Source organism: Labrus bergylta, chromosome 18 (genome assembly GCF_963930695.1).
Source record: "Labrus bergylta chromosome 18, fLabBer1.1, whole genome shotgun sequence".
In the NCBI taxonomy this organism is placed as follows: domain Eukaryota; kingdom Metazoa; phylum Chordata; class Actinopteri; order Labriformes; family Labridae; genus Labrus; species Labrus bergylta.
The window spans coordinates 15,957,267-15,972,343 of NC_089212.1; the positions used below are offsets into that span (position 1 = coordinate 15,957,267).

General features: G+C 41.7%; 1 protein-coding gene across 1 annotated transcript; it reads left to right on the forward strand.

The window, feature by feature from the left end:
• Positions 1 to 694: 694 nt before the first annotated feature.
• pkdccb (protein kinase domain containing, cytoplasmic b) lies at positions 695 to 9,400 on the forward strand. The gene is made up of 7 exons (XM_020650174.3): positions 695 to 1,409; positions 2,052 to 2,174; positions 3,587 to 3,858; positions 4,183 to 4,262; positions 4,551 to 4,658; positions 7,885 to 8,061; positions 8,447 to 9,400. Exons 1-7 carry the CDS (start codon positions 831 to 833, stop codon positions 8,548 to 8,550), a joined length of 1,443 nt encoding a protein of 480 aa, XP_020505830.1. The 5' UTR covers positions 695 to 830; the 3' UTR covers positions 8,551 to 9,400.
• The last annotated feature ends 5,677 nt before the right edge of the window (positions 9,401 to 15,077 follow it).

Genomic DNA, 15,077 nt, shown 5'->3' on the forward strand with positions numbered 1-15,077 from the left:
GAGGAGGTGGTTTGCTGCCACCAGGTGGGCAGATTGTGTTAGTGTTGCACCTCCTATAAATAAATGAATACACAGCTCTTCAGTTCACTCCGTATACTCCTTGGGTTTGTGCAAGTTAAAACTTTACTTTAATCCATTGTTTTGAATGAAAAATAAACTACCTTAAAAAATAGCATTTTTTTTGTGATCAAATCATTAGATTTTTCTGTTAACAAATAAGGTGAGTCAAAACATAAAAGTGTTACATTTGTCTTTTTCTTGTTGATTAGTAACATTTTGATTGATGTACAAACTTTTTTATTTTGTTAAAGCAGACATTCACTTTTTACATTGATGATTGCCAAAATGTCCCTAAGCATTTTGGGTGTTGTTTTTTAAAATGTTTATATATGGAGGTTATTTCCACTCAAAACATTAGGTAATGATAATTATCCGTTTTGTAATATTACACATATTACACGTTCAACTTTTCTATGCGATCCAGTTGAATCGTGTGTTTACTTTTCCTCGAGCGAATGTCCTTTAGGCCACCACAGTCTGATTGCAGTTGTACAAATCAGCTGCGTAACGCCCATTAACACGCGCATTGAGTGCCAACATGAAGTCGCGAGCTCTTCTGTGAGGTTGTTCTGCGGGTGTAATGTTACGAGTGGACAGGACACACCTCTAGAGGGAGTTCCCGGGGAGGTGGAAACAAGGAGCTAGAGCACTTCTCCTTTCACTTAAAGTGAGCGGTCGTCCTAGCCTGCCCTGCGGCCGTGTGAGCGTGTGTGTGTGTGTGTGCGAGTCTCTCCGGCTGCAGGACTAGTTGCAGTGCCACGAAAGAAAACATGCCCGGGATGGGCAACTCTTTACGCGCGGCTGCTCTCCTGGCTTTCGTGGTTCTTTCTATTCTGGTGTCACTCTTGATCAGCAGCGTGCAGCAGTTTGGAGCGAGGATATCTCACTTTCCCAATGCAACTGTTGCTGGTGATGATTTTGCGTCGCTCCGCGGGTCGCTGATTTACCAACTCAACGAGAGGCGTAAAGAAATCATTCCGCTGCTTTTACCTCATGAGGATGGAAACGGACGTGACCAGGCGCTTCTGGACTCTTCATTGGATTACAGTCTGTGGAACGAGATCTCACATGGGTCTAGAAAGGCGCATATGGATGAAATGGATTGTGATTCTCTAGTGGACATGCAGGCGATGGAGGTCCTCGGGTCTGGATACACTAAGCTGGTTGTCAAAGTGAATCTTGCTGGAGGTCAGCCAGTGGCGTTAAAACTGGTCAATGAGCAGGGGATAGACATGGGCAAGTGTGTGGAGGATTTCAAAGACACCAAAGGCTGCCGGGAACTAGTGTCTTATAAGCTGCAGAAAGAAATAGTCCTTTTGCAGCGGCTGCAGCATCCAAACGTCATAAGGGTAAAATATTTCCTCTGTTTGTTTCAAGACTTTAAACACTGTACAATTTAAGAGTACAAATGTCAAAGCAATAGTATAGACTTTTTGAGCATAAATATTAACAGCTAACTTTTAAACACTGGAAAACAGCTGTAATATTATTAAGATTTTCCAGTATCCATGCACCACAGCTCAGATTTTCCTTTGTCTCATAAAAAGGCCTCATTGGTCTCTGCAGGACCTTCCCCTGTAATTAAATTAAATTCACTGACCCTCTCCTGACCTTTGGGTCCAGTTTTGGGAGAGCAGACAATGTGCCTCTGTCCTCTTCACTATCCCTGCTTGCATCTGAAACCCCCAGCAGTTATGCACTCAACCCATTACAGCCCAATTTAGCGCTAGTTTGCACTAAACACATTAGTTTGATTCTCCTGTGTAGCAGTTGTGTGATAGCAGCGCACACGGCAGCTGGATCGATTATTTTTTTTTATTAGTGTACAGAGCAAATTCTCATGCAGGCTAATGTGATTTTACTGTCTGAGCTGTTGAGAGCAAAGTTGGAAGAACATAATGTCCCGTGGATTTACTTTTAGCCTGTTGCTTTCTCTCCATTCTACAGTCTTATAATGCCGTGACTAACTGACGTTTTTCTCCCCTCCACAGCTCAAAGGTCACTGTGCAGGAGAAAGGGGAGGAGAGGGAGGAAGAGTCACAGTCATTTTGGAGCAGGGGACTCCTCTCCAGATGATCCAGCTGCTGCAGAGTCCCTGGGAGGACAGATTCAGGGTATACGTCTTATTTCCCACTTTTATCAGTCAGTTCAGATATTATTACTACATACAGGGGTTTAAAGATTTCCACATTTCTTGCGACACATGTTGCAACACGAGCACTTTTTTTGGAGGATAAAGGTTGAAAGATTAGGGGAGGTGGACATTTGAAACTCCTGGCGGTCCTACATCTGTCCCTCTAAGTATTTGATCAGGCTGGGGCAGGAATGGAGATGGGTCTTGGAGTTAATCCACTGCAGGCTAGGAATGTCATGTCATCCCTCACACACACACACACACACACACACACACACACACACACACACACACACACACACACACACAGATTTAGTCAACCCCCATCACAGGTATGCTCACAGTTGGAGTCAACAGAGGCTGAATTTACACTCCAGCGATCTAAGTGCATCTGTGTGTGGATGTGCGTGCATGTGTGTCGTCACGCATGGATGTGTCTGAAAGGAAAAGAAAGGGTGGAAGAGAAAAAAAAAAAATAGTCCCAACACGCACACTTTGTTTTCGGATTAGCAAAAGTAACATCCCAGTTTGGCAAGTTTTTCATCTCATTTTCCTGATCACCCAAATAGGCGTTCATAACCCCCTTCACCCTCGAGCTGCTCGGCCCCCTTTTTCAGCGTCGTGCATCTGCGCCGGCTACAGTAATCCAGGGGGTGTTCGGTTTCACCCAGCCCTGTTATTACAGTGCTTCGATCCCACCAAGTGACGTCGGAGGGACATGAGCATTACCTAACACTGAGTTTATGTTAGTGTGACAGAATTATTTCATGCTCTGTCAGGGCGGGGCTAATGCCTTTATTTAACCGCAGTAGCCTTCTCATTTCTCTTTCTGTTTCAGGGTTTAAAGAGTACAATGAAAACACTCAGGAAATGATTTGAGAATGTGGTCAGCCGAATGTCTTAAAAGATTAGACTGTGTTCTAAGCAGACTCAAGTTTAAAAAAAAAATGTTTTATCACTTTTCCAAATATAATGAAACTAAACTACAATGTCAAATGTGTCAACTGTGTCAGGGAAAAAAAAACTTGTTTATGTGCTTGACTTAAATATGTTGAAGGTATTGCACTATTTTTTCTTCAGATTATTTAAAGAAATGGCAGTTTGAAATGACAATCAAATACTTACAAGATTTTTTATAAATATAGAGAATTTTCAAATAAGGATTTTTTTTATTGGTTTTGTTAATCTTGATGTAATGAACTAAAAACATGTCTAAATGTGTTAACATTTTATTTAAGATTTAATCATTCTTTAAGGAGGGGTCTTATTAAATGATAACCTGTTCTGCTAATTGTTGATGCATTATCTGTTGGACAATTGTCTCAGTTTTTCTGTCCACTTATAAAAATGGTTGTCAATAAAGCTGATCAGGTTTGGTCTTGTCTCTTTCAGGTGTGTCTGGACCTGGTCAGACTCCTCTACTTCCTCTCCCAGTCTCCTCTGGGCTCCGTGGGTCTGCTGGACTTCCAGCCTCGGCAGTTTGTCACCGTGTCTGGCGCTCTGAAGCTCACAGACCTGGATGACGCCAGTGCTGAGGAGACATTCTGTCACACAGACGCCGACTGCACCCTCCAGTTTCCACACAGAAACTTCACTCTACCTTGCTCCAATCGGGGAGTGTGTGAAGGTTTGAGCGAGAAGAGGAACATTTACAACGCCTACAGGTAAGAAAAGCGACAGTTTTACTGCATGTTAGACATGATGGATGGATGGAGCAGCAGTTGAATGGATGATTGCTTAAATACAGGCCAAGCTGACACCTAAAATGTTGTTGATGGTTAAGACATACAGCTGGAGATTTGATGGAGAAAGTGTGATGAATAAATTGGTAGTTTCAGTGGAAAAAGGAGTCTTATCTGTAGGATTTCTGACAGCTTTATGGACTGTTTGTTTTAACACCAGAGTGAGACAAGTCATGTTCTGTGGGATCTATGTGATGAGGCTTGTCTTGTCTTTTCTGAATGAGTTGTCTTTTGCCTGGCCCCCAGGTATTTTTTCACCTACCTGCTGCCTCATCAGGCCCCGCCCGGCCTCACACACCTGGTAGACCACATCATGAACTCCACAGGTGAGAGATACCTTAACATGACGGGACACTGACTGTTGAAGATCAGTGAGCAAATGAGTCCGTTATTTGAGTCGTGTAATGACACGCCTCGGTCTTAATGCTTTAAAATAAGCTTGACAAGATGTGTGACGACAAAGTGGTGGATGCAATTTGTAATCTGTTCTAATGAAACAACTGGGAGTGGACTGGAGAGTGTAGGGTGGGAAAAAAAAACTCTATTTGGGATGAATATGATTTTATATCTGTTGTCAGATCTGTTACAAGACTGAATCTTTTTTGTGTGTCCAGGGGAGCTGAAAACTGACATCAATCAAACGCTGGAAGCCTTTGAACACATCCTCCTCCTCTACAAGTCTGGTCTGCACCTGGACAATCTGCCTCCATCAATAATCAGAGGTACAAGCTTGTGGAATGAATGCTGCTTTTTATAAAGTACAGTAGGCCCTCTTGTAGACCCCGGCTCTTCTTTTCTTTTTTCTCACAGAGAATTCTTGCCCTTTTTCTGATCCCTTTTTAAGAGTAAACTCACAGGCTTCAGCTCTGTTTTCATTTTGTATCTTCAAAAAAAATGAAGGGGGTTGTTTCTGGCTCTCGACTGTTTTGAAAGGGTTATAATGCAGCTGGAATGAGGGGACACGACCAACAAAGTGTGATTAATCCGGCATGTCTCTGGCTCAGAGAGCACAGTCGGCGCTCATTTAAAAAAACAGTGCTGAGATTACATGAAGTTATTCTTAACATGGGAAATGTTCTGTTTGTCTGTTCTGCCTTTCAGGATAGCCGTGTATAGAATTTGAAGCAAACGTGTGTAACTGTTTTGTTACACAAAATTTGTTGTGAATACTCATACAAAGTATTATTTAAGGAAAACATTTCATACCACTTTTTATTTTTTTAAATTTTAAGCACTGAAAGTCCTTCATCATTTTCCTCCTTAACTTACCTCCCCTCAGTCCAGTGCGCTCCCCTCACCCCTCCCTCTGTTCAGCTCTATGAAATATTAATAACATTATGACTGACTGCGTTCCTGTGGTGAGATTTTCCGTCCCCCAGATGCTGGACTGTTTGTATAGCAGCGCTTTGTGAATTTAATCACAGATTCAGGGTAAAGAGGCCGGGGCACTGAGTCTGACACCAGCAGGGAATGTTTTAGTTTAACAAGGAGGTGCCATGAGTCAACCCTGCTGCTGCTGCTGCTGCTGCTGAGTGTGTGTGTGATAAGACCTGAAAATATGTGTGTATCATTTCACAATATTGTGGGTTTTTTGAGAAAGGGGTTGATCTTGAGTGGATGAAAAGCTGGGTTGTGTTTCATTTTTGGAAGCTTTGCATAACTCTGCTTGGGTTACTTTAATTTACTTTCACTTTAGTTTGACACATGTATAAATACTTGTCACTTTCCTCTTGAAAGTTGGATGGGAATTTTTATACAAATGAAGGGTATCTTTCTTGTAAATATGCTACAACCAGTCAGTTAGCATAATTTAGCGCAAGTCAGTTAGCATAACTTTTCATAAGGGCTGGAAATAGAGGAAACAGCTTTATCCAAAGGTTCAAATATTTAACAAGAGCAGTACTTGGAACTATATCTTCATGTTTAAGAGACTTTGGTTAAAGTTTCTGCTGTTCGACTACAAGAAGCCTATTGTAGAAGTTCTACCAGATGCTATCATAACTTCAAATTTTCATTTTAACACTGCAGGTAGCTCGTGTAAGTTTACTTTTATCATAGTTTTTCAGAGATTTGAAGCTTAGTTTTGGGGGAAGAAGTGTTTTATGTTCTGGGTATCTGATACAGCCTGTACAGTCATGGCTAGCTGCCAGCCAGTGTAACCTAGCTTAGGCTATAGATTTGAAATGGAGGGAAACAGCCGAAAAATGAAGAAAAATGATGTGACTAAAGTTACAGTATCGCCTGTTAACTGACGTCCTCACCCACTGCTGCTATTTCTCAAATCCTCATCAAACTATAGTTTAAAATGTTGAGCTCTGAGCGCTCTGAATCTGTTCAGCGTACTTGCAGGGTTGTGTCTACAGAGGGACGGGTTTGGTCTCTTGTTGTTACCAAGGCACCGGAACTTACAAACATTAAAGACAGCAGATGAGGAATACAAATGTTGAACTGTTTCATTAGATTATGAAAGAAAACAAAAGAAATGATAAATCAAAGCTTGTGTGTTTAAAAAAAAAAACACATGGACTCATTCATTTCCTTCACTCGGAAAAGAACAAAAACAAGTATTACAGCCAAAAACACAAAGAAGCCTCGTAAGAGAAACCAGAGAACGAGGGAGCACAGCTTCAGTATGTTCAATATGAACACTGTGGAACGGTGTGTGTGTGTGTGTGTGTGTGTGTGTGTGTGTGTGTGTGTATGTGTGTGTTAGAAAGACACACACTAGGTCTCAAGTCTTAATTTGAAATTGCTGACAGATGGAGATTCATTGGTAATGTGGATGTAATTTTACCTCTGATGCGTTCATTTGTGATTGGATGAATGAGGCCAGAATCTGGCTTTTTTTTAAAAAAGCGTCTTTACACAACTGTTTCTGCAAGTATAAATTAAAATGTGTGCTGTGCAGGTTAAAAGTTAGTTCATTACGGTCCTGAGCACTGTCATAGATATGTCTGACATTCTTCAAATGAATATGTAATGAAGGCTGTTTTCCCATCGTTCATCTCAAACGCACACAGAGCTTATATTCATATATTCCCAGTCTCCTGAACAGCTGAGGCCCAGCTCCCTGACAGGCCTCATTTTTTTTCTCCCCGGAGAAGGATCCTCGAAACACTCCTTCTCCTTGTTCCCTTTTCTCCGGGCCAGAAGGCAGATCCTCGTGTCTTTTTCCTCCAACAATACACACACACACACACACACACACACTCGCATACACACACCGGCTCCTGCCATTCAGGGAGGTTAACAGTTTGAAACAGCGTACCTCCCCTGCACGGACCCACAGACGGGCTTTTGTCCTCTGTGTGTGTGTGTGTGTGCGCGCGTGTGTGTGTGTGTATGCGTGTGTGTGTGTGTGTGTGTGTGTGTATGCGTGTGTGTGTGTGCTGGACACATGTGTGCATGATTCGTTCTTATGGTTCCTGCTAATGTGTAGCAGATGATTTCAGGAAAGATCCTCCAGACGTCTGACTGAAAGAGCTGTAATGATGAATGTAGCACAAATGTTGGGCAGTAGGAGGTGAAGCGGCTTTTAGTGCAGAGCAACAGTTTGGGAGGGAAAAATTCTGAACGGTGTCAAATGGAGGTTGTTTTCTACATATGGATACCATGACAGACGTAGAAGGTTCTGGGTTACTGAAGATGTTTGAAAGCAAAAAAGAAGTTGTCATGTCACTTCAACTAACATCAAACAACAAAACGCTTGTGATTTTACTCTCACTGTGGAAACTTGTCTGTGAGTCCGTTAGAGCTTTGTATCCCCATGAACTAAAAGCGGTATCTTCAATTTTTAACTTTTGTTGTTTTTCTTGTATTGTCTTCATACAGTTCTGAATTTATTTATTTTTTTATTCCCTCAGTAATTATTAGACTTTCATCTTCTCCTCTGAGAGCACTTCCAAACTGTTCTGTATCCTTACGCTGCTTCTCGTCTTCTGTTCTTAGATTACACCGTGATGCGAGGTATGGGGACCTCTGGGAACGTGGAGTACCGCTGCTGGCCGTCTTACAGCCAGCAGGGCTGCATGCTGTCAGTACACAGTGCTCGGGAGGCGGCATACATCTGTAACTCCCATTCTCAGTGCAACAGCTTCACTCTGACCGGACAGAAGACGTGGACGGGTTAGTAAAAAAACACGGATAATCTCTAAACCTGCCTTTATCTTGGTCTGGAATGTTGATTTATGTTATTTTTGTTCCTATATATTTATTTCCATCTCATTTCAGTCTGATTAAAACCCATTATATAAATCATACCAACCTCATGCAGTAGAAACTGGAAAGTCTCTATAATAAGCACATGTAATTACCCAATAAATCACGTCTGTCACATGACAAGACTGTTGAGTAAACACACTCGGCAGCTACTGCTTTAATCTTGAAATGAAGCTTTTACATGAAGGAATGTATACAGTTATTATGGATTTCCTGTCAAAACTTGTTCTTTATTGATGTACCAGATGTGTTTACCATGGCTCTTTTCCTTTCTTGTCCCGTGTGTGTTCAGGTCACCTCCTGGCCTCTTTCAAGAGCAGCTTTAGTCATCTGGTGCCTGATGGGACGTCCGAGGTGTATGTGAAAAGAACCAAAGCTCCTGAAACTCCAGTGTGACAGCAAGGAACTTTCAGAACGATCGGCTGATGTGAAGCAAAGCAAGATGTAGTGCTTCAGATGAGAACTGTGTCCTCCTCATGTTGAATGCACCCCAGCTCTGTGGATTTTCGGGAGGAGCGTAGAGGCCGGGCTGACGAGAAGGCGTTTGAAGTGCGGCGAGTGAATGTGATGTATTTATAGGGCTTCTGCTTAGTGACTGTTTGATCTGCCTGCCAGCCCACTGCCTCTGCCAACTACTATTTAAAGGGATTTCCCTTCAGGTACAATTAAGGAGGCAGGGGAGGTGGGTTGAGGGGTGACTTGTGCCCTCGACATGTTTTTTTTTTTCTTTTCTACCTTGCCTTTATTTGCCATGTGTGTTGGCTTTCCCTGTGAGGCCAGGTCCCTGTAGTAGGATTTTTAAGCCAAAGAGGTAATAAGAACAGCGCTGCAGCTCAGCATCTGAAGCCTGAGGACGAGAAAAGAAAGCAAGCTCTTATACAAATACACTTTGATGTTTGTGCACTGAAGTTGCTGCTGTTTTTGCATGGTTCCCTGGATTAGCTGGGCTGTGGTATGAGACGGCAACGACCATGTAAGCATTTACACATCAATGAGCAAAACTGATTTGAACCATTCCAGAGAAGTCTCTTTTTACATACTTTAGTCAACTTAGATAGTTCTTAGTTATGAATATTTATATGATCGAATGTAATGTAACTGTTCTTACATGATTGTGCATTATAGCTTACATGCACCTTGTGGGTGAAACTTTTATTTTCAATGAAAAATTATTCACTTCAGTGTTATTTTATACTTCACTTATTGTACAGTTTTACAATTTGTAATTATAGAAATATTGTTTCTACTTCCTGCTGTACTTGGGTTTTTATTGAATTAAGTCTACTTATAATAGCCTGTTTGTTTCTCATTAGCACCTCCATGTGTGTCAGTGGGGGGAGGTGAAACCTGCATTGGTATACTGACCTGGTTTTGTGTGTGTTTTAAATCCTTTATCTGCTCGCGTGCCCCCACACCTACTATCTGTGGCCTATTTGAATGCCCATCTGAATGGATGAGACCGTAAACCTATGGAGCTCCGCAGAGTTTGCACAGAGTCAGAGGAATGCATTCAAATGGCTCGTCATGCTGAGCTCATTATGAGCCTTAATTAATACATGTAAATTAGCTTACTTACTGGGCTTTTCTCATGGTGAGAGAGGGGGCATTACTGTAAGACAAAGCCAGTCATGAGGACAATCAGAGCTCAATCTGCGGTTTGCACATGAATGGGCTTGCCATCTGTGCCTGCCAGGAGGAGTGGGGTGAGGTTGAGATAAGGGCAGGACTGCTGGGTGGCAGGCTGAAGGATTTGTAAAGTCAGGACTTGTAGCAGCCGCAGAGTCTCTGGTGGGGGAGAAAGAGCAGACTAAATACCAGTCCTGATATGAGCCAGACTTTTGAAACATGTCATCCCCCACTCTTCACATATTTCCTGCTGCTGTTAAAAAGCAATCAATCTTAATGTCCAATTTTGGGCAGTAAAAAAACACAAATATCCTTAGATTCCAAAAATAAATATGCAATGGTACAAAAAACTTACTCGACAAGTTAATAAGGAAACACAAAATAATGCAAAAGTTTTTTTTAAGACAAAAAAGCAATCAAAGAAAAGTTTTTTTTTTTTTTAAATGGATGTGTTTACTTCTGCTCTAAATGTATTTTCAATCTTTAAATATCTCACTTTCTTTTACCACTTGAAAGTGCATATCCTGTCCATAAATTAGACTTTTATGGCAGAGACACAAAAATGCCTCAGGGTCCTCTTTGCCTCATTTTGGCCCCTTGTTGTCTGGACAAAGCTGGCTGATTAGAGTCTGATTATGGAGATAAGGAGTCCAAGTCAGATTAGATCAAAACCAAACTGACTCACCGGACTAACACAGCAAGACTGACTTGAAGGACTGGTTGTTGGGTGGAAAAATAATTCCCCCACAGTGGTATGTTTTGTGTTACAGTTAATGGACTTAAAACCTGACAGCACTTGGCCTACTTCTTTAAGTAACGGACAGTTAAGCACATTAATCAAAATATGTTAAAGAAAATATAAGAGTACCCTGCCTTATACCTTCTTCTCATTTAAAAGTTATATAAGATACTGAGAAACATGCAGTAGGCTAAATAGGAAGCCCCTAAGATTTGGACAAGGCCAGAGCACAAAGACCAGATACAATATTTTGGTTTAATTAATTTGTTCTACACAATTAAAGAATAGTTACCAAACATGTAATGTGTATTTTATTTTTGGGTGTGTGTGGGTAGCTACAGCTAGTTTACAGAGTAAATAGAAATTAGAAAACCGCTAACTAAGCTATGTGCAAAGATAACATTGTTTTGTTTTAGAAGGAAGTCACTGGTTCTAGCCAAGAATTAGTGTCAAAAAGAACCTCCTCTGTCAAATATGAACTGACAATTACACCTTGGACTTTATGCAAGTTTATCTTTTCGCTTTATTGTAGCTAGTTTATTTGTTTTGTTGTCTTGGACACAGCCAAGCTAGCAATTCCATTTCTTTCCAGTGTTTATGCTAAGCTTAGCTTCCTGTAAGCTGCAGGCGACAGCTTCACCCTAACACACAGCTGTGACAGTGGCATCCTTCTGTTTATCTAACTCTGGGTAAGTAAGCAATTGAGCAAATTTTTTAAACATGTTCAACTACTTTTAAATTGTTTTGCCTGTCGAGTTCACAGATGTTCGCAAGAGTCAACAGTGACATCTTAAAGTTGAGGAAAAGCAACGAAAGAAGCTAGCTGACTGACAAACAAAAACAGGTCACACAACATAGCCGTTACATCATCATAGATAAGGTCTTCACACTCATGACACAAAGCACACATTCAATGGACATCCTCCAATGTTGACCTTTAATTTATTAAAACTTCCAGCTGTGTTTGATTGTTTCTCCACGTCAGCTTGGAGAAGCAAATGTCTGGCGTCTGGCTAGGTTGTCCTCACTCCCTTACACAGAGCTAATGGATGCTCTGGCTTCGTCTCTAGATTGCGCAGTTTGTTCAAAGCTTAAATGTTGTGAAACACATCACAAATGCTAAAGGGTGATGGATTTATTTGGTTGAATTCAACGTATTCACAGCACAACAAAGCAACATATTTCTTTATATTCCACTCTGTCATTGAATCCGTACTCTGCGGTTGTTCCAGACGAGGTCTTCACAGCGCAGTTTTTGTATTCTCATTTAAGTCTGAAAGTATTCCTTTTCTTTCCCCAGACTTTGTTTATTTAGCTGGAAATATGTGTGGAGGTCTGAAGGCAGAGCTGCTCAAGGCGTTTTGTTTTGTTATGAAAGTAATTTTTTGTTTAGGGATGTTTTCATATGTGCAAGTTTGTGAAACATTTAAAAGATCATGTTGTATTGCTGTCCACATGTTCCTGTGGGGCACACTGTTTCTCTGTTTTAAACCGTGTAATTGACAAGTTGGTCTTTTCTAAAGGTCCAGGGAGTGAGCGGGGGAGGAGAAAGATTGTTTTTTTTACTCGGCTCCATACCCTCCATTCTGTTTTTTTAAGTTTCCAGTTTCACCCGACTGGTTTCCTTTGGGTTTTATTCATGACCTCCATCTGGAAATAATACATGTTCATGAAAACAAGCCATCAGCAATTTTAGGGAAGAGCTGTGTGCATGTGCATTTGTGGAGGAGGACTTTAGGGCCTCTTCTGTAGGGTTCAGTCTGCACCAGTAACTATGTTAGTGCAGTGAGAAAGATGTGTTTCCAAGAACCAAAACCTTCATTGCCTCTCTTAAAACCCTGCTGCAATGCATTTGCGGTCTGGCTTAAGTCTTTGATTCGAATGCAAAGTTACTCATCAAGTGTACAAAACCACAGCTGCTGGGAGAAATTACGTGTCAGGCAGGTCTTTGGCAAACTGTTTGACCTTGGCTCAGCCTAAAAATATGCATTAACTCAGTGAAAGCCTGCATAGTTCTGCAGGAAAGAAGATCTGGCTTGTGTTCGAGCCGCTCACAGGAGCGTACGCGGCCTGTGACGGGGAGAGATAGAGCAGATATTCACTCGACTCCAGGCTCACAGAACACCTCTGTGCCTGTCTGCCGTCTTGGCTGCGGTACACAGGAGGCCGGCTGGTCACACCTGAGAGCCTCTGAAGAGTAGCCAGACATTTAGCCGGCCTGTCCCGAGAACACAGGCTCCTTAGTGTGCAGGGTGCTGTCTGTATAGCTAACTGACTATTTGTCTGTCTGCCTGGAGCCGATACGATCTCTTTTAGAGCCATAATGGCTTTAACAGGCCCTGAAGCAGAGAGCAAGTAGGTGTGTGTGAGGAGAGGATTTCATATATGCCTGTCTGTGTTGAGGGGGTGTGGCTGGATCATGTTTTAAAAGCCCTGAAGTTAACCCCAGTCAAAAGGTTTATGCCCACCACTAAAGCCACAGAGGCATCTTGAAAGGTGTAATAGCTCAGTTTTGTATCCAGTGACTTCTCTTTGGACCCACTGCATAGTTTCCTGGCATACGGCTGAAGTGATTACTGTGGTGTTGCCAAAAAACTGATCACTGAAATAGAAAAAATCCCACTCAGAGCCAACTTTAAGACGAAGCCCTCAATTATTTATCTACAGTTCAAAAAGTTGAGCACTTAAATATATAAGAGTAGTTAAAGGTACAGTTTGAGATATGTTGAATGAGAAGGTTGATAAAAGTCATGGCTGGACTGGTTGGTTTAGTGTACTTGGTTTTCAAAAATAAAGCAGTTTGTATGTAACAACTTTATACAACCTGTAAATGGGGAACCAGCTAGCTTGAGTCTGTGCAAAGATAACAGTTGGAGGATATTGTTACAAGCCTTGAAAGCAAGCCACGTGTCATACATTATCCCATGCAGTAAATTATAAAATGTTTTTTTTACACAATACAGAGCATTGAAAAAAATAGGTTTCTAAGGAAAGCCTGATTTATTAATCTAAAGTTCAAAACGTGGGCTACTAAAACACATGTAAAATAAAAGTGTACACTATACTTTCTTGCTAAGTGCTCCAGGAGGAAGTTGATACCACACTTATAGAAAGAGAAAACAAATGAAGATACAACGATTCGTTTATTAGTTTAGCGCTGCACAGTGACTGCAAACAGTTGGTTCAGTCCACTGTGGTGTACACAATAAAAGCATGGTTTTGAAGAAGAAATTGGCCTCTTGATATAAAGTCCCATAGCCCTCTAATGCAGTAGCCTATCTTTCCAGTAAATTATTGACTACAGCCAGCAGCTTGTTAGCTTAGGTATGCATTATAACTGGGGGAAGCAGCTAGTTTGGCTCTGATATCTGTGTTCAGAAGGAGCTTCCTCTTCCTGGCCAGAAGATGGTGTCGCACAGAAACCCTGTACTAAAGTGAATTGCCATGAGCTCAAAAATGAATCTGATTCAGAGCCAGGTTTGAAACAAATCCTTGATGTATGTATTTACTGTTCAGTGTTTAATCTTTGTTGAATGTCTGCTGTTTCACTTGCTCCACCAGGGCTGAACTGTAAAAAGCTTTTTTTTTTGGTTATGAGATTCCCACATGGTCCCTCCCTCTCTGTCACAGTTGCAGTCCGGGTCATTTTTCTTTTGAAGCTCCCCTCCTCTCCCCCCCACTTCTCTTCCTCACCCGTCCATCCATCCATCCATCATACAGGAACCTCCTTTCACCCCACCCGTCTTCGGCCGGTGCTGCCGCTGCCCTCCCTCTCTGTTTGAATTCTCCTCCAGGCCAAAACCTCCCATTTGGCTTTACTATTAATTTAGGCTTCTGCGCTGCAGTTAAACTGTTCCACTCGATACATGACTTCATCCCTCCTTCAGTGTCCCTTTCCACAGCTCCCTTTCTTTCTTCCAAGTCACGGCCCACAACTGCTGTGTTGCATCTGGAGTTTCCCCTGTTTTTCAACCAGCTGAGACCTGAGGGCAGGGGCTGTAGTTTGTGTATGTGTCGGCTAAAACTGCCTTTCAAATCAAAGTGGCTGCCTTTTGTTGCATGCTCTGGAATCCCCTCCGTCACACCTCGGCCATTTCTCAGCGGGGGGACTACTTACTGCCCCCAACCAGGAGGAAGACTTCCTTCTTTACAGTTAATCCTCTACCAGAAGTGCCCTTCCCCCCATCTGAGCCAAATTAAATGAATTTGTGCTTCCAAGACTTCAAACTTAACAAGCTTGTCCAATTCCTTTCTGCAACACTAAATCAAATTTAGCCCTTTTGTTGCACATAAAATCTGACCTTTTTATTTAACACACAATTACATTAAAAGTTTTTCTCTCAGTATCTTGTTAAACCATAAACTTTAACTGATGACCTTTCTTTATACTTAGCAACAGGTACACAAATGTATATGTGAGCCCTGTGAGGTGAGTAAGACCTTTTCTTGTGATCAGAGAGCAATGTTTCTCTTGTGTTTCTGATGTCCTGCATTTGGTTGTAAATCAATCAATCAATCAAACTTTATTTCTATAGCACGTTTCATATGGCGATGTGGC

What these genes read in the sequence shown, in the direction of transcription:
- pkdccb (XM_020650174.3), top strand. Translation starts at nt 831, where the DNA reads ATGCCCGGGATGGGCAACTCTTTACGCGCGGCTGCTCTCCTGGCTTTC. An exon ending in GCCTCCATCAATAATCAGAG is followed by an intron (nt 4,659 to 7,884) that starts GTACAAGCTTGT and finishes TTCTGTTCTTAG; the next exon opens with ATTACACCGTGATGCGAGGT. An exon ending in CGGACAGAAGACGTGGACGG is followed by an intron (nt 8,062 to 8,446) that starts GTTAGTAAAAAA and finishes GTGTGTGTTCAG; the next exon opens with GTCACCTCCTGGCCTCTTTC.